This window comes from Notolepis coatsorum, assembly GCF_963971535.1.
Source record: "Notolepis coatsorum genome assembly, chromosome: 6".
NCBI classification, from domain to species: Eukaryota; Metazoa; Chordata; class Actinopteri; order Aulopiformes; family Paralepididae; genus Notolepis; species Notolepis coatsorum.
Window position 1 is genome coordinate 75,429,501 of NC_140170.1, and position 27,698 is coordinate 75,457,198.

The following is a 27,698-nucleotide window of genomic DNA, read 5'->3' on the forward strand; positions in this document are numbered from 1 at the left end:
GAGGCTACGTGATGATTTTGTAATGGCTACAAAAATACAAATGACAAGATTCATAAATGGAAAATGATCTGTAGGTCTAGCTACTTCAAAATAAATAAATAATAGCTGCTCATCTCTCTCCCTCTCTGTACGCGTGTGGGGCGCGCGCGCGTGTACGTGTCCAAAGGTACAACTGTATGTACAAATGCATAAACCATCCTCACCAGAGGGGGCGCTCTGGGGCTCTCCTGTCTTCTCCAGTCAAGCCGAGTGCGTCCATTGAATTTGGGAAGTTTAGTAAAAACTTGACAAAATGGCAGAAGACAACAGCTACGAATCGGTAGTCTGCGTGAAGCCAGAGGTTCACGTCTACCGTATTCCTCCTCGAGCCTCTAACCGTGGATATCGGTAAGCAGTCCTCGTTAGATCAGAACCGGTAACGTTAGTTGGGCACGTCTACGTTCGCTGAATGCAAGGAGAGGGTCAATCAGTGAGCTAACACTGAGCTAACATCAACGTCGCCTAACTCTAGCCAAGATTGGGAGAATGAGGAAGGCGCCGCTTAATAATAATAATAATAATATTTTTTGTTTTGAGGCGCCTTTCAAAAAACACCAATGGTCCTCTTACAGGGCATGAAAACAAAACAAGACAGTGGTAAAAACAGTGGTCTTGGCAAACGTGTCAGTGAAGTTAAAACAAAACAAACAACCGTTTATTCCGCTTGATTGTTCCTGCCTCGTGTTAATGTTGTGTTTTATTTTATTTATTTGACCTGTTCTGTCACAGTACTGTATATTTGCATATCGTATATGTCACAAATGTAACTGTACTAAATACCTGTATGTCCCTATGCCATAAATGTCATGTATGTTGTGTGTCATAAATGTCACTATGAATTGAAAATGGGGGACCCTGATGTAAACAAGACGAAAGTCTTTCTCTGGTCTGCATCCCCTTAACAATTGTGTGTATTGAGCCGTACTGTATTGTACCCATTCTGCAATCTGTTAAATAAAGTTTTCATTCATTCATTCAGGTGGAGTAGAGTAGAGCTTGCTAAGGGAATGCACACTTGCACAGGACTCGTGTCAGAGTTGGTGCTGATGTGCGTCAGGTGTCTAATGCCAATGGTTAAAATGCCACTTTGTAATGCAACGAATATGCCCGTGGGGTTCTGTGACATCTGATCTCTGAACTTTATTTAGTTTTTTTGTCTAAATAAAACACAGGATTAGTCGAGGTTTGATAGGAGTCATGTGATGATAGGCCTAGTACTACTGATGTCATCAATCCAAAAGGGGTTTGGCTGGTTTTACATCTGGTTTGATGCCTGTGGGTGTGCAAGGTTGTGTGTTGGGTGGCTTTATCTGCCTTTTAAACCCCAGAGGTGGCCTATGTGCTGAACATGTCCACAGAATCTCAATCTCAATAGAAAAATGTATCCAGAGAAACAACTGTTAAGGTGATCCACGCTAATGTTTGAAGCTCAGTTGTTGGAGCATGATTATGGTTTGAGTTTGGTGTGACAACAACTCTGACTGTTGTTGACTACAGCCAGTCATGTATTAAGAGCAGAACGTTGACTGTAAGAATGCCTGAAATAAGATAAGTGTACACTTTGATTGCCAGCGTGACGTGCACTATTTATCGTTGAATTCCACCACCCACTTCAATGACAGCGCTCTAAACGCATAATCTATGTCTTAAATTATGGCTGTGTCTAATCTCCGTCGCTTATCAATGACTTGTTTGCAGTCAACATTGTCGAAACTGATTGTTTTTTAATCGGTTCATTTCCGTTTTATAGCATTTTGAAAAGCCCTCGTTTTCAAGGAAAATATAAAGTTTCCATGATAAAAGACATTTACTGGAATATTCTAGAATACACAAAAACGTTGTAATTTTTCGGCCTATTAATGAATCGTTTTCAAATAAACGCTAGATTATCGATAGTATATGATTGTGTACGTATGCACGCTATAGACGCGAGCTGAAAAATCGATTATCTTATTTCCTCATCAGCGATCACAGCCAAACAGCCACATCACACATGGGTGACACGCTGATATCTCCGCGAATACAGCTCCGATTACCCCAAGACTGGTAACATAGACTCCTTACCTTAGATCAGATGTTCTCCAAAAAGAGTATTCCAATTCCTGATCGCCATTCCAAATACCGATCACGCTTATAGATTATTGGCTGCTGTAAATATATATTCCAGGCTGATTTCCGTCCCGCGAGCAGATCCCTCTTGAGCAGACTGCTCGCCAGCACAAGGAGCCAGTTGCCCCACCCCCCCCCCCCCCCCAGGTCAGTCTAAGCGACTGACCTGCAGTTACACAGGGATAGACGATAGGGGGCGCTTTTTGCCAATCTGAGCTCCTGTAGGCCGGGGCTGGTGTACCAACGGGAGACTCGGTTGATGAAATATGAATTCAGATCGCTAATAAAAAAATAAAACGATATTTGTCGTCGTGGGCACTCAATGGGGGGGCTGATAAAACGAGATGTCGTCCGTGGCACTGAAAGGGTTAATATAGGCATAATATATATATATATTAATATCTACTGAGGTGTGTATAATCACTGCATAATACATTGGATACATTGGTTTGCATGTCAATGGGAGGTGTGCTCTGGTGTCCAGAGCCACAGATAGGATCTAGATAGGGTTTTGCCAAACAATATGATGCAATGCCACAGCTCATTGGCCATGGTTGTCATTTGATGATTATCATCACCTTCATTTTGATTACAATCACTTGTTGTTTATAAACCAGAATTATTCTTTAAAGCTAGTGGTCTCTGGTCGGCTGAATGTACACAATTTCCATCAGAAAACTAAAGAAGACGAGTCTTGTTGCGAGACGAGTATACCTCAAGTCCCTGAGAGCCATGGATCTTTTTTTATCCTGTATCACACATTGAGCCATGTTACAGCCCTTGGATCCAAACGACAGAGTCTCGACTGATGCATAAGACTATCTTTATTATTTGTTCATCCGTGACGTCATCTTAGCACCGTGAAAACTGCATTGGAAACGTACATAAACAGACAAACAAACATTTCACATAACTGTTTCCACAGCACAGTACAAACACTAAACTAAATAACATTGGTATCAAAACTACAAGGATTACATTCTTACACAAGACATAAAATCATTCATTCACAAATTACATTATACAAAGTTACAACCATAATCAAATAAACAACAAAGCATACCTTGCTGGCGCTGCGCTCTCCAACATCAACGTCGCCTAACTCTAGCCAAGATTGGGAAAATGAGGAAGGCGCCGCTTAATAATAATAATAATTTTTGTTTTGAGGCGCCTTTCAAAAAACACCAATGGTCCTCTTACATGGCATGAAAACAAAACAAGACGGTGGTAAAAACAGTGGTCTTGGCAAACGTGTCAGTGAAGTTAAAACAAAACAAACAACCGTTTATTCCGCTTGATTGTTCCTGCCTCGTGTTAATGTTGTGTATTTATTTGACCTGTTCTGTCACAGTACTGTATACTTGCATATCGTATATGTCACAAATGTAACCGTACTAAATACCTGTATGTCATGTATGTCCCTATGCCATAAATGTCATGTACGTCATAAATGTCACTATGAATTGAAAATGGGGGACCCTGATGTAAACAAGACGAAAGTCTTTCTCTGGTCTGCATCCCCTTAACAATTGTGTGTATTGAGCCGTACTGTATTGTACCCATTCTGCAATCTGTTAAATAAAGTTTTCATTCATTCATTCAGGTAGAGTAGAGCTTGCTAAGGGAATGCACACTTGCACAGGACTCGTGTCAGAGTTGGTGCTGATGTGTGTCAGGTGTCTAATGGTTAAAATGCCACTTTAGTGTAATGCAACGAATATGCCTGTGGGGTTCTGTGACATCTGATCTCTGAACTTTATTTAGTTTTTTTGTCTAAATAAAACACACGATTAGTCGAGGTTTGATAGGAGTCATGTGATGATAGGCCTAGTACTACTGATGTCATCAATCCAAAAGGGGTTTGGCTGGTTTTACATCTGGTTTGATGCCTGTGGGGGTGCAAGGTTGTGTGTTGGGTGGCTTTATCTGCCTTTTAAACCCCAGAGGTGGCCTATGTGCTGAACATGTCCACATAATCTCAATCTCAATAGAAAAATGTATCCAGAGAAACAACTGTTAAGGTGATCCACGCTATAGAATTATTCTTTAAAGCTAGTGGTCTCTGGTTGGCTGAATGTACAAATTTTCCATCAGAAAACGAAAGAAGACGAGCCATGGATCTTTTTTTATCCTGTATCGTATCTAGGGATGGGTACCTTCACATTTGAACCGGTACCGGTACCTGTGAATCGATACCGGTACCCAACGGTACCTTTTTTCGGTACTTTAGTCTCAAGAAATTTTATTTACCTACCTGAGTCGTGAAAAAAAAGAATCCAAACTTCAAATAACTACTATTTCGACAGTTTTCGGCTTGCCATTGCTCCGACTGCTTTGTTGTTGAATCAAGTCAAATCCTAGGTAAGCATATATTGTGCGTGTGAACGTTGACATGAAAAGAAAAAAGTAATTTTTTATTTTTATTTTTTTCCGGTATCTCACTTGATTCGATACTCGGTAGTACCGACGTGTTTCGGTTCGGTACCTCAAAAGTACCGTATTCGGTACCCATCCCTAATCGTATCACACATTGAGCCATGTTACAGCCCTTGGATCCAAACGACAGAGTCTCGACTGATGCATAAGACGATCTTTATTATTTGTCCATCCGTGACGTCATCTTAGCACCGTGAAAACTGCATTGGAAACGTACATAAACAGACAAACAAACATTTCACATAACGGTTTCCACAGCACAGTACAAACATTAAACTAAATAACATTGGTATCAAAACTACAAGGATTACATTCTTACACAAGACATAAAATCATTCATTCACAAATTACATTATACAAAGTTACAACCATAATCAAATAAACAACAAAGCATACCTTGCTGCGCTCTCCAAGGAATGTAAACGAAAAGGTCCTTTCTTCCATTTGAAACACACGATCAATACATGATACAAAAGGATAAAAGTCGCGACGCACAGGAATACAAAGGTGAAACAAAAGACGCACCAAACGTTCCTGCTGCCGACCGACTACATCACTTAACAGGTGCTTCCAGCTGTACTGATTAACGGTGCGCCAATAGGGACAGATTTATATAGGCATACAGGTATCGAACTCGGGTAAAATCCCACATGTCATTTCAAGGCATACATACATACTGAATATTATTTAGTAAACGGCTAAGGATATTGTCTAGACATGTTTAATCTCAAGTGGTCCGTTACAAGCCATTAGGATAGAATAGTGTAGACCTCCTCCTGCTGTTATATGCTGTATATAGCCTGGCCTAATTGTCTGAAAGAAAACAATGATATTTCCCAGTTGTCAGGTTCTATTTAAAGAGACATTTTGCAGATTTATTGACCTGAATCATATGGTTCTGTTGTGAGGAGGACATGTGATAATCAAACGAAACTGCAACGTGTTCTGTGCCTCGAGAGCTCTGCTGCATTGGTGCAGTGGCACCCCTGAGAAACTCAGCCGGGACGACATCACCCGGTGAACTGCAGACAGTATTTCCTCAAGTCTTCTCAACTGCAGTACGCCCAACTGGAGCAAAGTTGAACCCATGTAGACTTAAAACGCCTGCTAAAATTGCATTGTACAGCCTGCATATACACACAAATGTGTTTCCCGGTTTCAATGGGTTAAGAAAGCTCTTGAGACACGGAACACATTGATATGTTTTATGTCGGGATTATGTCCTCCTCACAACAGAATGGTAGGATTATGGTTGGAAGTCACATGAACTATCCAGAACTGTTCAGAATGATTCAGACTTTCTGTTTGTTCCAGGGCTGCGGACTGGAAGCTGGAGGAGCCTTCCTGGAGCGGGCGGATGAAGATCATCTCTAAAGGCAAGGTTGCCTTCATCAAGTTGGAGGACAAGAACACAGGTAACCTGGCAGATCCCTGGTGTGCTTGGTAGTGACTTCAGTCAAGTTCAGTGTGTCCCACACATGGCCCACTACAATATCAAGACGGATCCACCACAAATGACTGTTGCCTCTTACCACCACGAATTACCTTTGAACCTGTGGGACACACCGATTACACCTTCTAAAGACAACTTTGAGATTGAATGTCGCTGCTTGCCACAGGCTACATTGATGGCTGTGGGTTCAGGAGATTTACTCAGAAGATTGGTGGAGCAGGTTAAGACAGGCGCTAGTGTCTCATCTCGCCCCAAGGGTGCCCCACTTTTCATGCACAGAATAATATCGAGTCTGTTTCGGGAGCCCTAAGGCCCTAGTTTGGGCGTCTCTGAATTTTCCTATCCAATAACTGAAAACTAGTTGAAATGTTGCATTGGATTATTTATGCTACTAGTGCGGTGCCCGTGCAGAGTGGCCGGTTGCTTGGTCCCTGGTACTGCTGCTTGCAGCTTTCTCAAGAACCGTTCCTCCAATCAACTTCTTTTGGGTCCTCAGCAAATAGACCCGCCAAGTATGAAGTCGATCGGATGAAGGGTTCCTGAGAAAATCAAAAGACAGACAGACAGAGATTCCTTCCATTTTAGTTAGATAAAAGCATCAAAGTCTCATTCTGATTCAATATGTTTTCCATTATTGTTGAAAATATCACCATACATTTATTGCCTGCTAAATGTACAGGCTTTATAATAATTATAATAGACCCTTTTAAGGTCCCCATGTAATGTTGATTTAATATAATATAATGCTGTGTGCGCAAGCAAATTATCACGTATCTTTTGGCTCACATTGTAACTTTCCAAATCCCCTTGCAATCTTTCAGGAAAGATGTTGCTAAATCAAGCATTGTGCTCCCATTTAATCACCCAACAAACCTGAGTTGAAACTCAAATGAGAAGCTGATTGTGCTTTTAATGTTTGCTTTTCAGGAGAGCTGTTTGCCCAGGCTCCCGTTGAAGAGTATCCGGGATGTGCGGTGGAATCCGTCACAGACTCCAGCAGATACTTTGTGGTGCGGATAGAGGATGGAAATGGTAAGACACTTCCACGAAGAGCTACAGCCACAAAAGTCTGTTTTGGTTTGTGCACTTGATGAGTAGAGTATATACCATATACGGTAACGCACCGTGTTTCCCCATACATAGATATATTTGCGGCAGCCCACCGCAATTTCAGACAGACCCACCGCAAATAGCTTTCCAGAGGTGACACAGAGACACATTGACGGCGCTCCGTGAGTGATATTTACACTGTTCTTTCTGCTGCACAATGGTGTGTATCTTAACCCTCCCCGGCCTCCTAACACTACAAATAACCTAACGTCAAGACAGGTTACAGCACTCGTAGCATGTCCCCTACAGCCTGCTCTCTCCATTCATCACTACTTTTACCGGCTACCAAAGGCAAGCTAGCGGTAATCTACTGGTTAATAATCATAGTCGATTAAATAACAAAAGAAAAAATATGGGACCTTTCCATGTAATTGCGCGAAGCATTATTTCCCCTTTTCGTAGAACATTTTCACTTTATAGCACGCAAACGCTAATGTGAGAGATCAGTAGTCGGCCACAGGCATTGGCTGCTCTTGTGTATCTGCAGTCATGTCACTTGATTTCGTTTTGAAAACATCAAACTCAACAGACCAAATTCTTTATTGCCTATATTTATTGTGACGTATAATATAAATTATAGGGCATACAGACCCTCATCTGCACCTTTGTTTAGTTTATTTTTCTAATATTTTTATATTCAGATCTAATTTGATTGCCTATATTTATGTCTTTCTACTATTACCCTGCCCATACCTGTACCTCCCCCCCCCCTCCCCCATGCTGCTATGCTAATATCTTATCTTTCAAACTAGTGTTAAAGCTTTTCAATGGATGTTTTTCACCACTAGTTGATGTAATTTGGCGCTATAGAGCACAGTAGGAGAGAAAGGGTCTTCTGGTGTACTGGAGGCATGGAAATTATGTCCATGTGCTTCAAGTTTATTGTTTACAATCTTCCTCGAAACCTAATAAGCCAACTTGCCTGTCAATCAAATGAGGTCAGGCTTGTTACAACTTTGCCAAGTTGTAAAGTGAAACTTAACACGGGTGGGATGTGAACATTGCAAGAGCAAAGAAAAGGGTGAAAATGGACATTGCAATGTTTATGTGAGGTAGGAAATGTATTCAGCTTGTAGACTATAGAACAGCAATGTCTATTTGGGTGGAGAATATTAAGGCAAAATTAGTTATCCTGTCTTATTACTATCTTTACTATTAAATTTAAAATTAATACTTGATCACAAGTTTTAGTGTTCTGGATAAAGATGGCTACAGCCTTGCCTGATAATGGGGGCGACAGTGGCTCAGGAGGTAGAGCAGTTGTCTGGTAATCCAGAGATTCCCAGTTCGATTCCCAGGCAGCGTGTCCTTGAGCAAGACACTTAACCCCTAACCCCTAATTGCTCCCGATGTGCAGGTTGGCACCTTGCATGGTCGCCTCTGCCATCGGTGTGTGAATGTGTGAGTGAATGGGTAAAATGTGAGGAACAAATTGTAAAGCGATTTCGATAAAAGCGCTATATAAATGCAGCCATTTACCTTTATAATCCGCTTAATTGCATTCTGTTCACAAAATAATTTAAAGTCAATTGGCGTTTCACGGTCTTAATGTAGGCAACCCATAGATATAGAATAACAAGTTGTATAGCAGTACTGAGAGGTAAGGGAGAATGATTGACAGCTGGGGTGGCCCCTCGTCCGGTGGGCAGGGCATCTACTAAAAGGGTACAGTTGGGGAAACGCTGAAATGTTAATAACCAAACCTTGTTGTTTTTCTCTCTCTATTGGCTTTGAATGAAGGACGTCATGCTTTTATCGGCTTGGGTTTCGCTGATCGCGGAGACTCCTTCGACTTCAATGTCGCCTTACAAGACCACTTTAAGTGAGTTGTCCTTCTTTATGCAGCTTCTCTCTGATATGGACAATGATGCAAAACTACAAAACTGTCTCTCACCCTGCTCTTCCAGATGGGTGAAACAAGAGGGGGAGCTCGCAAAAGAGGAAGCTTCACAAAGCACAGCACCCAAACTGGACCTCGGTTTTAAAGAGGGACAGACTATTAAGATCAGCATTGGGGTAAGCATTTGGACCCATATTTAACATTACAAAGCCAAAACGTGATTTAAAATAAATGTATTAATAAGATTCTTTTATAAAAATTCAAAGCAAGGCATTTTGTGAAAAAAATTTGACATATTTTAGTAGGTAGAGGCAGACATTTAAATTGGCACTTCACCGAAAAACAATGCTAAATTATTTTGCACATAATCTCACTTGTATCCCAAAAGTGTAGACTGTTTTGCACACATTCATGTAGTTAGATATTTATTGAGAGTTAATGAGCTTTAAATAACACAACACAAGGAATCTGTATCCTCTGTTGACATCACTGGAGGACATAGTCCAACTTTTTAACTCGGTAACTGTCCCACAAAATTAATGTGGGCATATGTGTGAGCTCATGTGCAAAATAAATCAACATCGTTTTTTGCTGAAGTGTTCCTTTTTAAGAAATTAGCCTCTACTTACCCCCCAGAACATCAAGAAGAAAGAAGTGGGGGCTGCTAAATCGCGCCCCATGGGCGGCGGCCTCCTTCCCCCTCCTCCAGGAGTGAAAGCAGGGGGTGTTGTACCTCCTCCTGTAAGCCAAGCGATCGACCCAGCTACACAAACAAACGCCGGTGAGCACTGCTTTTCTGACCAGCATTCAAACTCCTCCTCAAAAGCTCTATGCAGATGCCTCGAGAGCTACTGACACCCTATCTGAATGTTGTCATTGATTAGGGATACTGTAGGTGATCTGGAGAAAGGGACTTTTTGTTTTGTTTCCCGATATTAATATATATATATACACGTATGTATGTATGTATGTATGTATGTATGTATGTATGTATGTATGTATGTATGTATATATATATATATATATACACGTATGTATGTATGTATGTATATATATACTACTAGTACTATCAGAGCAGCGCTGAAATCCCGCACCACTGCCTACAACCTGGGCAGAGAGTCAGGAAACATGGAGTACAAGGCTACAGTCTATACTCTGCGCAAGGCTGTAAAACTTGCAAAACGGACATATGCTGATAAATTGGAGACACAAATGGCACAAAACGACACAAGAGGCTTATGGCGGGGACTGAGGACAATAACTGACTACAAAGTCAGCGCCCCCTCAATGGGGAGCGACGACGCCTCTCTCGTGGACAAACTCAACTCTTTCTACGCTCGGTTTGGTGTAGACAGTGGCGCCGCTAGCTCAGCGGCTAGTGACGTCACTGGCGCGCCGGCTGTTGTGGAAGGGGGGGGGGGGGGGCAACCGCGGGGGCCGGGGACGCTCTCTCGTTGTCGGTACACAGTGTGAGAAGAGCATTTATGCAGGTGAACACCAGAAAAGCTGCTGGCCCAGATGGAATAACAGGATGCATACTTAAGTCCTGTGCTAACCAGCTAGCCCCTGTGTTCACCGCCATATTTAATCGAACCCTGGCGGAGTCAGTGGTCCCTGCCTGCTTCAAGATGTCTACCATCATCCCTGTACCAAAGAAACCCTCCCCAACATGTCTCAACAACTACAGAGCGGTGGCACTCACCTCTGTGGCCATGAAATGTTTCGAGAGGCTGGTCAAGGATCACATTTGTGCCTCCCTCCCCAGTGATATGGACCCTATGCAATTTGCATACAGGCCAAACAGGTCCACTGACGATGCGGTCTCCCAAGTACTGCACAGCACCCTCTCTCACCTTGACCGCCAGAAGGGGGGGCTATGTGAGACTGTTGTTCATTGACTACAGCTCAGCGTTCAACACCATAGTCCCCACCAGACTGGTGGACAAGCTGATCGAGCTGGGTCTGAGCTCCACTCTGAGCGCCTGGATACTGGACTTTCTGAGTGAAAGGCCCCAGTCGGTCAGGGTGGGGGGTCAGACCTCCAACACCATCACCCTGAGCATCGGGTCCCCCCATGGCTGTGTTCTGAGCCCCCTGCTGTACTCGCTATACACACACGACTGTGTGGCCAAGTTCAGCTCCAACTCCATAGTGAAGTTTGCGGACGACACAGTGGTGGTGGGGCTGATCTCGGACAACGACGAGAAGGCTTACCGGGAGGAGGTTGAGGTACTGGAACGCTGGTGCCAGGACAACAGCCTGCTCCTGAACATTGGTAAAACCAAGGAGCTGATCGTCGATTTTAGGAGGAGACAGCAGGAGACACACACACCACTGAGGATAAACGGGGCTACCGTGGACAGGGTGAGCAGCTTCAAGTACCTGGGGGTCCACATCTCGGAGGACCAGACATGGACAACACACATAGACTCAGTTGTAAAAAAGGCGAAGCAGCGCCTCTACCACCTGAGACAGTTAAGGAAGTTCAGAGTATCTGGGAAGATACTCCAGTCCTTCTACTCCGGAGCTGTAGAGAGCATCTTGACTGGAAACATCACGGCACAGGACAAGAAGGCCCTACAGAGAGTGGTGCGCTCAGCCGAGCGTACCATGGGTATTGCACTACCAACCCTGCAGGTCCTATACAACAAGAGGTGCAAATCCAGAGCCTGCAGGATAATGAAAGACTCTCACCACCCCAACAACAGCCTGTTCACGCTGCTGCGGTCAGGCAAACGCCTGCGAGCACCAGTAACGAGGACAGAGAGACTTAGGCTCAGCTTCTTCCCCCAGGCCATCAGAGCCTTGAACACTGAACTCTCCACGCACAAGCACACATGAGCACACACACAACACACACACTGTACACGCTCACACACTAGCAGCCACTTTAACATGAGCACACACTCACTCATGCTGCACACGCTCACACTATGGACACTTTACAGAAGGAAAGATCACTTTAAGAATAGTATAGCTTGAGATCGTATAATATAGCATTGTATAGCAGTGTACATAAAGACCCAATGCGTCATCTGTAGCTAACAGTGTACTGCACTGCCATAGGACCTAGCATGTCCTACCATGCTCTGTAAATAGCTCATGTACAGATACCGATATGCCTACTTTGTTTACTTGTTTATTGCACTTGTTATGTCGCTCTATTGGTTGGACTCTTATTATTATTACTTGTACTATTGCACATCGTTGCGGGCGAGACCCCCCGCATTTCACTGTATACCTGTATGCCGTGACAAATAAAACTCTTGTATCTTGTATATATATATATGATATCTGCGTGGGTATGGCAAATGCGTTTCAATGTTCATCATATTGGAGGAGTGATATAGTATCAAACTGAAAGTGGCATTCTTAAATAGTGCCTTTTTATCATTCATTTACATTAACAACACACTGGTGTCTCACAAATGTTCCGATTCACAATAACAAAAACAACAACACAACAATGAATGTATAAATTAATATGGCTACATATCCCAGCCCTAGATGATACTCCTGCCTTGAGCATTGACACCCTAGCTGACCGTGATCCATCACTGATTGTGGCTCTTTCTCCAGCCTCTCTGTTAGACTTTGGCTCCCCCGTCCCTGCGGCCCAACCCACGACTGACATGTGGGGTGACTTCACGTCTGCAGGCTCCAGGTAGGTTTCTGGGGGAAAAGGTAATACACATAGAGTGACTGATGCCTTGTCTCCGCTAAGCAGGGTCTAGCCATGCTGTGGCCTGTCTGGCACACAGTGAGCGTCTCTAATGTCTTTAACCAGGCTGGACCCCGGCTGAGACGGACGCCTCTCACAACCTGGCTAGACATGGCCAAAGCCAGCCCCGACTGTTGTATCATCATGGTTTAGCTTGTGTACCACAGTTGGTGGTGTGAATTTTGAAAGGTTGCCTTGCAACCGGAGAGTTTACAAAGAAACACAATGGAGACACAAACCCTACCATACCATGCTAGACCATGGCCAGGGCTCTACAATGCGAGCATTTAAAAAATCTAAAAATAGATTTGTGCGAACTGGAAAAATCATTTAGGAACACAGTGTGCGAGTAATCGCTTTGCGTAGTGGGCGTGTCAACTAGGGGTGGGAATCACCAGAGGCCTCACGATATGATATTATCACGATACTTAATTCACGATAAATATATTGCGATAATAATATTGAGATATATTGCTATTACCTTTTTTCAACTGCAAAGTAAAACTTTGTCAACATGTTTTATCTAATAAAATAACGTTGCCAGTCTGTTCATCTCACTTCAATAATTTTTATTGCAGAAAATGGGATTTTCTCAAGCAGACGGATGTCAATACTGTAATCTGTGTTGCATGTACCTGACAAACTGAACTGTTTGTATTAGTCATATTCCAACTTAACTGAATGCACGTGTGTGTGTGGACTACTGTACTATTACAGGTATTGAAATGAGCAATGCAACTTCCTTATACAAAAAAGATATATATTTGCACAATATATCGATACTTGGCGTCCTTGTATCGATACAGTATCGCCACGCAAAGTATTGCGATACTATTGTATCGATATTTTCCCCCACCACTAGTGTCAATGCGCAATTGTCATTTCATAATAGACACGGAGCAGCGTGGACCAGCTCTGTAACAACTCATCTCGAGTTCCGGAAGCCGGTTCCACGTCCTGCGGAAGGACATGGAACGAGTCACAGAGTCACGCTGCTTCTATGTGCAACGAAAACTCTGCGAGCAACAGTTCCAATGGTCTAACATGCTTTGCATCCTCGCCATTCCTGTATACCCACGTCACGCTAAAAATCTTAACTACTGTAACAATGTTATCTGCTAACTCCAACTAAGCTAACCTGCTAACGCTAACTACTGTAAGCCATTATTCATAAAGTCCTGCACATACATATTTTTGGGGGGAAAAAGCCTACCAGTGGCAGTTTGTATTCAATGTCTCTTTAAACCAAGAGAAGGAAAGTATCATTTAAGAGGGTTATGTATTCTTAAAACATGTAAAAAAGTAAGAACTAATGTAAAAGCTAGATGTGTTTACATTTTGGGAGTTAAACTATGGAATAGCCTTAGTGATGGGTTGAAGTTGTGTACTTCTCAGAAAAAGAAAAAAAAGCCTTAAGTAAAATAATTCAGGAGTACAGTTTTGAGTAAAACATCAAACATTTGTTTTTTCAAAATATATATCTTGTAGCATATTTTAATTATTTTATATAATAATAAAATTACATTATATTATTTTTTTATATTAAAATATATTTAGTTTTTAAGAATTGTAAAGGATAGGCAAAAATAAGCATGTGCTTCAGCCTATTACTTTTTTTGGTCAGAGTTTGGATTTTGTGTGTGAGCTTACTTTGAATATACATTTGTGGGGTGGCTGGGTAGCGCAGTGGACTAAGCACTTGCCTACCACCGAAGAGACTCTGGAAGGGAATTGGCATAATGACTAAATTGGGATGGGAGAAAATACAGGGAAAAAGTTAGGATAAAAAAAAAGAATATGTACATTTGTAACCCCCCCCCCCCTTTTTTTGTAAGTCCACACAAGTGTGTTTTTGATTTGTTGTAAACAAAGACCGAAAATAAACTATTCATTCATTCATCACTGGGAACGCTCAGAGGCATAGTGAGGGAAGGGGGGGCTGAGAATATCTCTGTGTGTGTCTCGCTCTCTCTCCCTCTCTACATCTCTCTCTCCTGAACCTATTTAATTCAAAAGGAAGATATTGATGGACAGTAGCTATAGTATATAGCTCATAGGCCTGGGCGGTATCATTTTTTTCACACCGTCATACCTTGATGACCTAATACCCCGGTATATGACGGTATGACTTTCATTTTCATCAGCGCGGGGGGGGGGGGGGGGGGGGGGGGGGGGGGGGGGGCGGCGGCGCAGCAGCTAACAATATACTCGTTATTATCACCATACATAACGCTTGCTTATATTGAAACACTCACTCACCCCGTTTTATATTACATTCCCAAAGAAGTGCCTCAGTCTCTCGTAGTCTCGTTGTGCTGGATGAAGTCACTGGCGAGTCGACTCGTGGCGCGAGGGTTTTGCTTAAATCCGAACAGACTCCAGTCCTTTAATTGTCCAAATGCGACAGTGTGTGCAAGTTTAGCTCTTGTTTGACAAAACGTTAGCCATCTGTGGTCAGGAAGCTCATCGTGGGCTGGAGTGACGGTGGTTAACTTCGACGCTCATCGTTCAATGGTAACATATTATTATTATTGCTTAAGCTTTAGCAGCTGCTCAGAGATAGAGGAAATGCATACAGGTTAGTGTATGCTCAGCTCAGCTCTGTGCGGGGAAATACGGACCGCCTCCCCTGCCCTCTGCTGGCCGTGCTGTGTGTGTGTGTGCACGCACTTCAACCAACTCGAAAGTTAACTCCGTTTCACTAATGGAAACCGAAACCCAATGCCGTCCGTCCCTGTATAAACTCCATTTCAGTGGAAATAGAAACTTAAAACCAACTGTGATTTTGACGGTATTGATTTTCAATACCGTCGTAATACCGTCATACCGCCCAAGCCTAATAGCTCACTAGCTGTAACAGAATAATTGTATTGACTATTAATTAACTATTATTCGCGGCTAAGTGGCGCAGTGAGCAAGACGCTCGCCACTAACGCAGGAGATGCTGGGTTCGAGCCCAGCTCTCTGCGTTGCTTCCGGCTTGGCTGGTCGTTCATACTAATACAATTGGCAGTATTAGGGGGTGGGAAAGCAGGTGGGTGGGGATCGGACGTTGTGGACAGCGACTCCTACAGGTCGGTTGGTGCGCCTGTACAGCAGAATCAGGAACTATCGGGGGCAGCGTGAGCCTCCCACGCGTTACTCCTCGCCACTGAGCGATCGCGCTGTACAGGTGAAAAGATGCAACGGCTGCCTCCTCATGTACCGGAGGGGACACGCGATGCAAGGCTTCGTCCACATTGCAGCCGACCAGTGGGAGGCATGGTCTAGCAACGTTCGAGACAGGGGAGGGAAGAATAGGATAATACGAAAAAATGGGATGGGAGAAAAATAGAAAAATGGGGACAAAAAGTAGATCAAAAAAAATGTAACTATTATTCAATAGCGTTTAAATTATAATGAATTAAATAATTGTATAAAGAATTTTCCATGTTCTGTCTAATAATATATTCCATTACCTTTCCTATCTGTATCAAAGTCAAAATGTTGGTATCATGACAACACTACAACATACAAAAGCAGCTTGACAACCGCGTCTAGTAGGCATGAGGTGTGATTTTGGTGGTATGTGCTATTTGCACAGATGTTTGTCCCTTAGTATGCACATGCACAGTATAATATGCATGTAATAAATAGTTTGTTAATAAACTCGGTTACTTGAAAAATGTTCACTGTGCTCCTAAATTTCTTTGTGTGCTCCTAACTTATTTTTTTTTATGAGCACATGTGCTCCTTGGGAAAAAGGTTAGCGTAGAGCCCTGATGGCTAACCCCAGCCAGGCTGAACATAGCTAATGGAGACAAGGCACGAGTCAAAACAACCACATCTTTCATTATCATTCATCATATAAATGTTTGCATTCTTTTTTAATTACCCTCTGCCTCTCCTCTCTCTCATTTCATCCTCACACTCATCTGCATCCTCTCTCTTCCACAGCTCCAGTAAAGACACTGTCCAATCAGGAGGATGGGTACAGTTTTAGTTGAGAGATGAAACGCAAACACACTACGCACATACATACAGAACGCACACACAGAACACACACACACAGAACACACACACACAGAACACACACACACTCGGGTTCCTTTACATTCCATGGACAGAATGATTGTGGCAAAAGAAAAACAAACGTACCTGGTTTATTTGCTGCACTTTTTCTGAATTGTGATTGGTTCCTTCAGAATAAACAATACCCCCATTTGACCAGCACATATATTTAGGAACTCAAAAGTATAACATTTTCACATTTGTTTTAGATACTTTTGAGATACCCAAACTATGCAATTTGAACAGTTATTTTCACATAACCATAAAACTTGCAATGGTATTTGGGCTGAGCTGAGTCAGAGTTTCTGCTCTCAGTGAGACTGATGGACATATCCATAGGTTGGCCTGGAAGGCAGAGGTTGGCCTGAAAGTCAGAGGTTGATGGAAGGCAAGAGGTTGGCCTGGAGGACAGAGGTTGGCCTGAAAGTCAGAGGTTGATGGAAGGCAAGAGGTTGGCCTGGAGGACAGAGGTTGGCCTGGAGGACAGAGGTTGGCCTGGAGGACAGAGGTTGGCCTGGAGGACAGAGGTTGGCCTGGAGGACAGAGGTTGGCCTGGAGGACAGAGGTTGGCCTGGAGGACAGAGGTTGGCCTGGAAGGCAGAGGTTGGCCTGGAAGACAAGAAGTTGGCCTGGAAGACAAGAAGTTGGCCTGGAAGACAAGAGGTTGGCCTGGAAGGCAGAGGTTGGCCTGTAAGACAAGAGGTTGGCCTGGAAGACTGAGGTTGGCCTGGATGGATGAATTTGGCCTGTAAGTCAGAGTTTGGCCTGTCAGACTAATCGTGAAAAGTGAAAAAAGTGCTTTATGTGTCCATGACACTCTAAAGGAGGGGGGGTCCCCCTTACTTGCCTTATTCACTTTGCCACCATATTGGTCGACTTTGATGCAACAGGGGAGGGGAGTGGGTACGGATGCAGAAGTGCCCGTTCACCTCAATGATAAAACATTGCTATCAAAAATGTCACTTCAAGAACCAAAATAGTCAAACAGGCAGAATACAGTGTTGGAACGACCAAACTCATGATTATGTTTTTCACTGCCGTGGTTTTTGTGTTTTTGAAGTGCCCGGATGTGAATTGGTCATCTGCTCATTGAAATCGACGTGGCAGCAAAGTGAATAAGGCCACTGATCCGTTAGTGTTTACCCAGTTGTCCTGTTTAGTCCTCGGCCATATAGTGATACAGACCTTGATCTGATCAGGTGTCCTTGTGTGACCGTTTCTTAAAACATCTCTCCTACTGCTGTTTTTTTTCCGTTACCTTTTTAGTCCAGAATACGATTTTCTCCTCATACCCATCGCCATTCATCTCAAGATCATTTGTCGTTATTTTGAGAAAGTGAAATAATTTTTACTATTGATATTTCTATGTTGTATTGAACAGTATAGATGTCCTTTTTTTTTTTTTTTTTGTCCAAGACTCATTTTCTCTCTGTCCTCCTGCCTTTTTAAACACTATGAAGGAAACCTAGCTGAGCGGATATGATTCAAATTATATTTTCTTAACCGTTTATCTCCTAAGCCCTGATCAAAGATACATCTTATTGCGATTTTATGATTATGGTGTTGGCAAGAAAACATAATTGCCAGTGTCTTATCTGATTATGGAATTCTGGAAGGTTTGAAACTTTTTGTGTTTGGATGTGGTTATATTTTGTATTTGTTTTTTTTGTTTGGTTTTCCATTCTCCATCTGATCTTCGCCGCACGTCTTTGTGTTCCTCCATGTACCAATGTGCCTTTTACCAAATTAGAATTTTCGGAATTTTGTTTGTAATTTTCATTGAATGTTTGCTAAGTGCCTTTATGGGAAAACACATTTAAAGTGTATAAATTGTAAACCTACTCTTCTTCACCTCTTGTAAATAAACAGTGTATTATTACTTGGGCCTCGTTTCTGTTTTATGTGATAAACACGACTGTATGCTTAGAAAACCACGGACCTGTTACTCCTGTGCCCACTGCCCAGGGCCTCATTCTACCTCTGCAGAAGTGAAACTAGTGTCAGACATTAGGATCAGCGACAAAAGAAATGTCTTTGCTTGTACTTTTAGGGGAGCCACGCATTAACTGTATCAAACTTTATAGCACATTTCATAGGTAGTTGTAACAATAATTAATAGCATATGGAAGGGGAATGTTTTCTCTAATGAATAATCCCATATGACCTATTATAATTAATAGTTACATGAAATGCAGGGGGGGGTATAGTACTTTTTTTTTTCAATTTTCTTTTGACAACACAACATCAACAATAACAACAGTAATAATAATAATGAAAAGTTACAGTGGGTGACAATATTGTCACAAGGAAAGAAGAAATTACCTACCTGGGCTCCATCCTAGAGGCAAATCTTTCCTGTGACAAAATGGCATCCAATATAATAAAAAAAAGTCAACCAACGAACTTGTACCGGATTCTTGTACTGATCTCCTCACTGGTAAACAAGAATACCCTGAAGACTCTGGCAGGAGCACTCATTCAAGGGTACTACGACTATGCTTGCACCTCATGGTACCAAAGCACCTCAAAGGCGCTAAAAACAAAATTACAAACATCTCAAAACAAACTGGTCAGACTACTGCTTGACCTTACTCCTAGAACCCACCTCACCCCTGCCCACTTTGACAAACTAGGATGGCTTAGAGTAGATGACAGAGTACAGCAACTTGCAATGGGCCTGGTCTACAAGATTCACTACACGACCAAGGTACCCATGTACATGTCAAAATACTTCCCAAAGGTCAGTGAATACCACGATCACAACACCAGAGGGAGCTCCACAAATCATGTTAAACCCAGATTCGGCTCAAACAAGGGACTAAACACGTTTAGCAATTATGCCACATCAATGTGGAACGCCCTACCCAAAGCTGTAAAGGAATGTGAATCACTACCCACTTTCAAAAGCACTCTCAAAGAACACCTACAGGAGACTGCAATTCGAAACTAGCCTCTGTAAATGTCCTAACCCAAAACACAGTAAATGACCCAAGTATGGTTTTGTCAATATTCCAATGTACAGTTTTGTACCCCACCCACCCAACCTCCTCCAATGTACAGTCCCCCCCTACCCTCCAATGTACAGTTTCTACGTCAAATGGATATACTCTCTGTTCTGGACTCTTTTGGTATCACAAACAGTACTGTATTTGCAAATCTGATATGTCATAAATGTATAGATGTAGCAGTACTGTCTATCTGTATGTCATGCATGTCATATGTTATGATGAATTGAAAATGGGGGACCCTGATGTAAACAAGACGAAAGTCTTTCTCTGGTCTGCATCCCCTTAACAATTGTATGTATTGAGCTGTACTACTGTACCCATTCTGCAATCTGTTAATAAAGTTTTCAATCAAGCAATCAATACAGACAAACTAATAAATACAAGATACCAAGTATGGTAAAGTATTCTTTAGGGCAGATGAACTAGTACATTCTTCACTACATTTATATGGTTAAATATATATAGGCTATATATTGTTCGGGTTGATCATGATGCACTGGAGCTCTGGAGTCGCGCTACTGTACTATTTATCGGTATGTCAAGGAACTGGAAAGTCCCTCCCCGGAAAAAGCATGGAGAAGATTTCAGAACAATGCAACGCTGCTTGGCTTAGTTGTAAGCCGCTAGAATCACCACGTCAGACAGATACTAGCTGTAGCTTAGATTTCACAGCCCGTTTGGACGAGGAATGGAGCAGCGAACTCTCATGCAACAGGTCGACGGTCCGTCGAGGTGAGTTTAGCTGATGCTCTGAGGAACTGGTGCATTTCTTTTGCAGAGATTGCATGACAGTCACATGCTTATGTTTTTCAGGCTACATTCGGAATATATGGCCATACGTGGTGCGCTGTGATGATGGGGATGCGAAGAGCTCAAACGATTTGTACTCTGCCTGTGGTGTGTGCCTACTGTGGTTAGCAATATAAGTGTAAAAGACGGGTAGAACGTCCAAAGTCGTCATCACTCCATTCATTGGGTTGGTCGCTGGTTGCGGCTGTGTCGAGTGTCGACCCCCCCCCCCCATGTTGTAAACTTTGATCAACTGGGCGTGGCCCTTAGTGTCCTCTGTTTACAGTTTATATACTCCAACGTTATAACTGAGTCTTTCTAATTATGAACCCTTGAGTCCAGTGCCAGGCGCGCTACCGACCAGGGGTAAGGTTAATGTATAGGAAGATCATGGTTTTCAGCCGCGTCTGTTAAAAAAAAAGTGAAAGACGTCATCATCATGCACCCGAAATATAAATAAAAGCCCCCTTTTAAAAAAGATCCGCTGAATGACATTCCGAGTTTAAAATGTCAATATATTTATAAGACTGAACATGGCAAATATATTGCTCATTCAAATAAGCCTTGCAGAATGGGTACAGTAGTACAGCTAAATACATACAATTGTTAAGGGGATGCAGACCAGAGAAAGACTTTCGTCTTGTTTACATCAGGGTCCCCCATTTTTTATTCATCATAACATTAGGATGACATGAATGAATGAATGAAAACTTTATTCAACACAGATTGCAGAATGGGTACAATACAGTACGGCTCAATACACACAATTGTTAAGGGGTTGCAGACCAGAGAAAGACGTTTATCTTGTTTACATCAGGGTCTCCCCCATTTTCAATTCATAGTGATTTATGACATACACAACATACATGACATCATGACATTTATGGCATAGGGACATACATGACATACAGGTATATAGTACTGTTACATTTGTGACATACGATATGCAAATATACAGTACTGTTACCCATAGATCCTGACAGAGAGTATATACATATGATGGGGAGGAGACTGTACATTAGGAGGGGGTGGGTGGGAGAGAAATATACATACGGTGGGGAGAGAATATATACGGTGGGGAGGAGACTGTACATTAGGAGGGGGTGGGTGGGTGGGAGAGAAATATACATACGGTGGGGAGAGAATATATATACGGTGGGGAGGAGACTGTCTATTAGGAGGGGGGGGGGGTTTGGACATTTATGGTGGCCAGTTTCGAATTGCGGCCTCCCGTAGGTGCTCTTTAAGAGTGAATGAATGAATGAATGAATGAAAACTTTATTTAACAGATTGCAGAATGGGTACAATACAGTACGGCTCAATACATACAATTGTTAAGGGGATGCAGACCTGAGAAAGACGTTTGTCTTGTTTCCATCAGGGTCCCCCATTTTCAATTCATATAGACATTTATGACATACACAACATACATGACATTTATGGCATAGGGACATATAGGTATTTAGTACTAGAGCGGTTTTGAATGTGGGTAGGGATTCATATTCCTTTACAGCTTTGGGTAGGGCGTTGTTCCACATTGATGTGGCATAATTGCTAAACGTGTTTAGTCCCTTGTTTGAGCCGAATCTGGGTTTAACATGATTTGTTGAGCTTCCTCTGGTGTTGTGGTCGTGGTATTCACTGACCTTTGGGAAGTATTTTGACATGTACATGGGCACCTTAGTCGTATAGTGTATCTTGTAGACCAGGCCCATTGCAAGTTGCTGTACTCTGTCGTCTACTCTAAGCCATCCTAGGTAGTCAAAGTGGGCAGGGGTGAGGTGGGTTCTAGGAGTAAGGTCAAGTAGTAGTCTGACCAGTTTGTTTTGTGATGTTTGTAATCTTGTTTTTAGCGCCTTTGAGGTGCTTTGGTACCATAGTCGTAGTACCCTTGAATGAGTGCTCCTGCCAGAGTCTTCAGGGTATTCTTGTTTACCAGAGAGGAGATCCGGTACAAGAATCTAGTTCGTTGGTTGACTTTTTTTATTACCTAATTTCATCTTTCCTTGTGACAATATTGTCACCCACTGTAACATGACATACAGATAGACAGTACTGCTACATCTATACATTTATGACATACCAGATTTACAAACAGTACTGTTTGTGATACAAAAGAGAGTCTAAAAAATAGAGTATATACATTTGACGAAGAAACTGTACATTGGAGGAGGTTGGGTAGGTGGGGGGGGGGGGGGGGTAACTGTACATTGGATTATCCACGAAACCTTACTTGGTCCCAAGAAGAGGGTCTTGTGTATTATTTGGTTAGGACATTTACTGTACATTGGAGGGGGTTGGGTTAGGACATTTACAGGGGCCAGTTTCGAATTGCAGTCTCTCGTAGGTGCTCTTTGAGAGTGGTTTTGAAAGTGGGTAGAGTGATTCACATTTCTTTACAGCTATGGGTAGGGCATTCCACATTGATGTGGCATAATTGCGAAACGTGTTTCGTCCCTTGTTTGAGCCGAATCTGGGTTTCACATTGTGGAGCTCCCTCTGGTGTTGTGGGGGGTAAAAAGAATATTGCTTTTCATTTATCTATTTATTTTTAAACAATATAAAACGAATTGGCCATAATTTACTGAGCAAACTAATGCTTACTGCTGTAACCTACTAATAACACTTAAGTAAATCTGAAGATTATTATATAGCAGATGCCTTGGGCTTGGAGGATAAGTCGTGGACAACTGTAGCGTTGTAGCGTGTGCTTGTTTATACATATGACTGTGATGCTTGAATACAGGGGCAGGGCTTGCATCACAGTAATAATAATAATAATAATAATAACTTTATTTGTATAGCACTTTTCATACAGAGGTTGCAGTTCAAAGTGCTAAAGGGGCTAGTTTATAGAGCTGGTGGTATGACTTGCTGGCTGAAATACGGACGAGAGGGAACTAGGTAGCGGGGCTCTATTACTTTTAACATGTGCTTAAACCCAGTGTTCTCGACAACGGAGTATGGTCGCAGAGCTGGGTTTGTACTAGGTCCGTGTACGTTTTGATAGTTCGTTTTTCGTTTCAAACGGAAATACGAAAAAACGGAAAAAAAACGGAAATACGAGGTGTTTCCTATTTCCGTTTGAAACCAAAATCGAAAAAAACAGGGAAAAACAGAAATACCAAGCTGTTTTTCATATTTTGGTATCAGAATCAAATGAAAAAAAGGAGTAAATAATGGGCCGTGTACGTTTTGATAGTTCGTTTTTCGTTTTTGATGTGAAGAATGGAGAACGGAACCACGTGACAAGTACATTTAAAAGCCATGCACGATCTAACGTTAATGAATATGTATAACGTTATGTACAATACATAAATACATGCATACAGATCTATACCAGGGTAACGTTATGATACATACATTTTTTGTTTTGTGCATTTCATTTAGACATGATATTTTATGTGAAGTAATAGCCTGTGTGGTCTGTCCCAAATAGTGTTGTCTAAACGCACGTTATACAGATATCCTAGTTCAGTGGTCGGCAATAGGCGGCTCGCAGGCTGAAATAGGTCCGCTAGCAATAATATCTGCTGGTCAGATTATTTTGAGAATATGATTGATTTGTGATGAAGACTCGCTTTATTGTATCGGAATCTGGAGACGTAGGTAAAGTTAGAAAGATATTCACAGATTCGAATTTCCGCTGTCAATAATTCTTAAGCGAAATGTTTTTAAAACACAAAGGACACCTCTTTCCTATTAGTGCGGTGGCTTAGCACCAGATTTGAGAAGGATGTGTGGACACGCCGGACAAAAGCACCAAGTTTTTCCCACGTGTTCCTCATCATCATAGCTTTCATTTTGGGGTAGGCCCAGGGGCCACGTCATCATAATGGATTTCAAGATGGCCGCCATGTAAAATCAAGGTTCTGCCCATTAATAAATATCTTGGTCCATAGCGTGCTCAATATTTGAGCGAACACAAAGGTATTGGTATCCCTGTAAACTAGAGAAGCTAAGCTTTCCATTGGTATCATTTTCATTAAGCCCAACTGTTGGGAAGGAGATTTTAATAGGCAATGATTCAAAATAATGTAAAATTTTCGCCTAGAATAAACTGCTATGCTCATCTTCCAAAAGGTCCCTTGGCCGTTCACATGAATATATCAGAGTGAACATTGGTTTCATAGGTACCCACAAGCCTCTTCTTTCCAGACATACCCACTTTGTCCAACTTGCATGCTATTTGGGGCAATAATCTAGCAGGTTTGTGCATGTGGTACAAATGTGTCGAACATTCTAACAACTGCCAAAAATGTGAATGTTGGGTTAGGGTTTGTTGTTAGAATGTTGAACATAGAAGATCAATTTTGGTGTCAAACTACACATTTTCTGGGTCAATAAATGTGCTAATGCTATGAAGAATGTCACCAGATGAATATTTGTACCATTCTAACAACATATTTACATAATCTTTTACTTGTTTAACAGTCAGACATGCATGAATGCATTTGATATGCTGTCAAGCTCCTGCATGTACTCCACGTCAGCCATAGCGTTGAGGCATCCAGTGAGATAGAGGCCAAAGGAGTGGAGCGCCTCTCCGTCATCGGACTTGATAGTAGGCCAGTTCAGTGCATTGTATATACGCCATTGAGATCTTGTATCCATTTCCAAAATGTTCTTTCAAGAGCCTCCTTGCCTCGCGATAGCCTCGCTCTGGTTCCATGTGAAGACAACTTCTTATCAGCTCTCTTGGCTGTCCATCCGTGTACTGCTCCATGAAGTACAGCCGGTCTCTGTTACTATCTGTCTTGTCCTCCACTCCATGTTCAAAGGCCCTGATGAATAGCCTGTACCCCATAGGGTCTCCCTTGAATATAGGAATCTGTTGAGGGGGCAGAGTAGCATGGTTTTGTTGCTTCACTAGGAAATCCACCATGGCTCGTGTGGACTCTTGTTGCGGAGACTCTTGTTCCTTCTGTGTAGCACCGCCAGGTGCTCTGGAGCTGCTACTGTAAGCAGGTTCTCCTTTTATCGCTACGGCCTGAGGAGTAGGCGTAGCCTGCTCGTGAGCTTGTGATTCGAAGGCCTTCTTTTTCTCTATGTAAGAGTTCATTCCATCCCTACGGGACACTCTGGATGAGGCTCGCTGGCCCTCGTACTCTTCCAGTACTTTGAACTTAGCCTCTGCGGCAGCTAAAGCAGCATGGACCTGTAAATCCTCTCTCTCTGCTCTTCGCTTAGATGAGGTAGCTAAGAGCAGAGCCTCCTGTTCATCGAGTTGTCGTTTTTGCTTTAGAGCGGAAGCCTGGGCTAGCAACTCAGCCCTCTCTAATTAAACTTTCAGACGCACGCTTGCAAATGATGTTCTGGAAAATGTAGTGGATGGTGCTCTAAACCCTTTCCTTTTTACAACGCCGGATGCACTGTCTTCAGGCCTGACCTCATCTTGGTGCTTCCGAGACTCCGCTATACGCTGATGCACCTCTTTCATCCATGTGTCAGCCTTTACTGTGAAGTTGTAAAATGTGTCAGCCTTCGGCGTGAACCATTCATCCTGATCTTTCTTCTTATCCTCTTCTGATGTCTTGCTTAGTACCACCTGGACTGAAGTTTAAGCTCACCAACTCTCCAAATAGATTGTTGAATTCTACCAATCTTGTACACCTTCCAAGTTACCGTCGTCGTCCTCATCCATTAATTGATTAATCTTATTCATGTGACCAGTTAGTTGACCTAACTTAGCTCTCCTCTTATTGATAAATAAATATCACCGTGGTCCTACGCCGAGGCTCGTGCACACTTTCACGTATTTGCATACCAGAACCGCCCCGATTAACCATATACGGTAATGGAACACCCCCATGAAATGTGGAAAAGTGGACTAACCCAAGCGAACTCTGAGAGACTTCACTGAGAGCGAGATTGATCACCGAGGTCCGACCAACAACTTGAACGTATAATCTTCGGTGCGCCGGGAGCCAAGGATGTTGACTGACCCAGTCCTGCTACAGAACCAGCACATTGACAGAAATAAATGACAAGAGATGACCCGACATTAAGCACTGTAATGACTGAAATTAAATCAATTTCAGCACGCCAACTCTGCAGTCTACAATGCCTATTGTGTGCGCTCGTCATGAGCCCGTGGTTCTGATCAGAGTCATTATGGCTTCAGTGGATAACCCTGATCTACATTGTGATGTTTTAGATACCCCAGTAATAACATTACAATTGAATTAAATACAATTAGGCCTGAATGAGACTCCGGCCACCGGCACATTATCAGCCAAAATGCGCGTTTATTGATGGAGCAAACTCTGAGAGATTGTTCACAGAGGCGCTGCCGAACCAAGATATAATATGATGTGTATAATATAATGTGTGTAGAGGCATATGATACAATCTATTTTGTTGTTGGTATTAGGTAGCCTATGAATTACATATAATAGCAGCCAGCCTACATTATGCAACAGTAACTTGCGCATATATAACACACAGCCCTGCGAAGCCTGCATACTTAAGCATTACATCACGCGCAGGAGTGGTTTGTGACCAATAAACCATGCCTAGGGGTGGTCGTTAGACCCCCCTAGGCATGGTTTATTGGTCACAAATCACGACTACAAGTGGTGTAAAGCTTTTATACAACTGCCAGATTCATCCAACCTTATTTCTATACAATAAACACACATTAATCGAAGATTTATTGAAAAAACCATCCGCCAGAAAAAGTAGTTCCCACAACTACAAAAAAGACAAGTTGCCTCCATGTGGAAGCAGCTTGAAGTGCATCCAACCAAACTAACACATCCAACTGTGTATTATTGGAATGATTGAGAGAAGTTGCCTCATGTGGAAGCAGCTTGAAGTGCATCCAACCAACTAACACATCCAACTGTGTATTATTGGAATGATTGATTGAAAATTTTATTACCAGATGCAGAATGGGTACAATACAGTACGGCTCAATACACACAATTGTTAAGGGAATGCAGACCTACTTTCCATAGAACTTCATTCTTAGATGCTTCTATATAAAGTAGGTAAAACAAATTAAAACGTTTTCTTTGCCCTATAGGAAAAAAACTTTTTCTTCGCCCTATTTTTTTATTTATTTCTTTTAGCCTAAACTTAACCAGTTGGAAACCAGGGGTACAGTAATAAAATTAGCAATCAACCAATCAATCAATTCAA

General features: G+C 42.4%; 2 protein-coding genes across 3 annotated transcripts in view; both read left to right on the forward strand.

Annotated features, from left to right (window-relative positions):
- Nucleotides 1–248: 248 nt before the first annotated feature.
- Nucleotides 249–18,637, forward strand: necap2 (NECAP endocytosis associated 2). 2 transcript variants are annotated; one of them, XM_084316372.1, is made up of 8 exons: nt 249–387; nt 5,899–5,999; nt 6,965–7,069; nt 8,888–8,969; nt 9,055–9,163; nt 9,624–9,768; nt 12,567–12,651; nt 16,645–18,637. In XM_084316372.1, exons 1-8 carry the CDS (start codon nt 293–295, stop codon nt 16,688–16,690), a joined length of 768 nt encoding a protein of 255 aa, XP_084172498.1. In that variant the 5' UTR covers nt 249–292; the 3' UTR covers nt 16,691–18,637. The 2 variants fall into 2 exon arrangements, with proteins under 2 accessions (XP_084172498.1, XP_084172499.1); XM_084316373.1 differs by having other exon boundaries at nt 12,579–12,651.
- A 1,717-nt stretch (nt 18,638–20,354) lies between these two features.
- The window catches only part of crocc (ciliary rootlet coiled-coil, rootletin), a 172,407-nt gene continuing 165,063 nt past the window's right edge, over nt 20,355–27,698 (forward strand). Inside the window, exon 1 of the mRNA XM_084316245.1 lies at nt 20,355–20,498. The gene's annotated coding sequence lies outside the window, so the exon portion shown is untranslated. The remainder of the gene's footprint in view (nt 20,499–27,698) is intronic.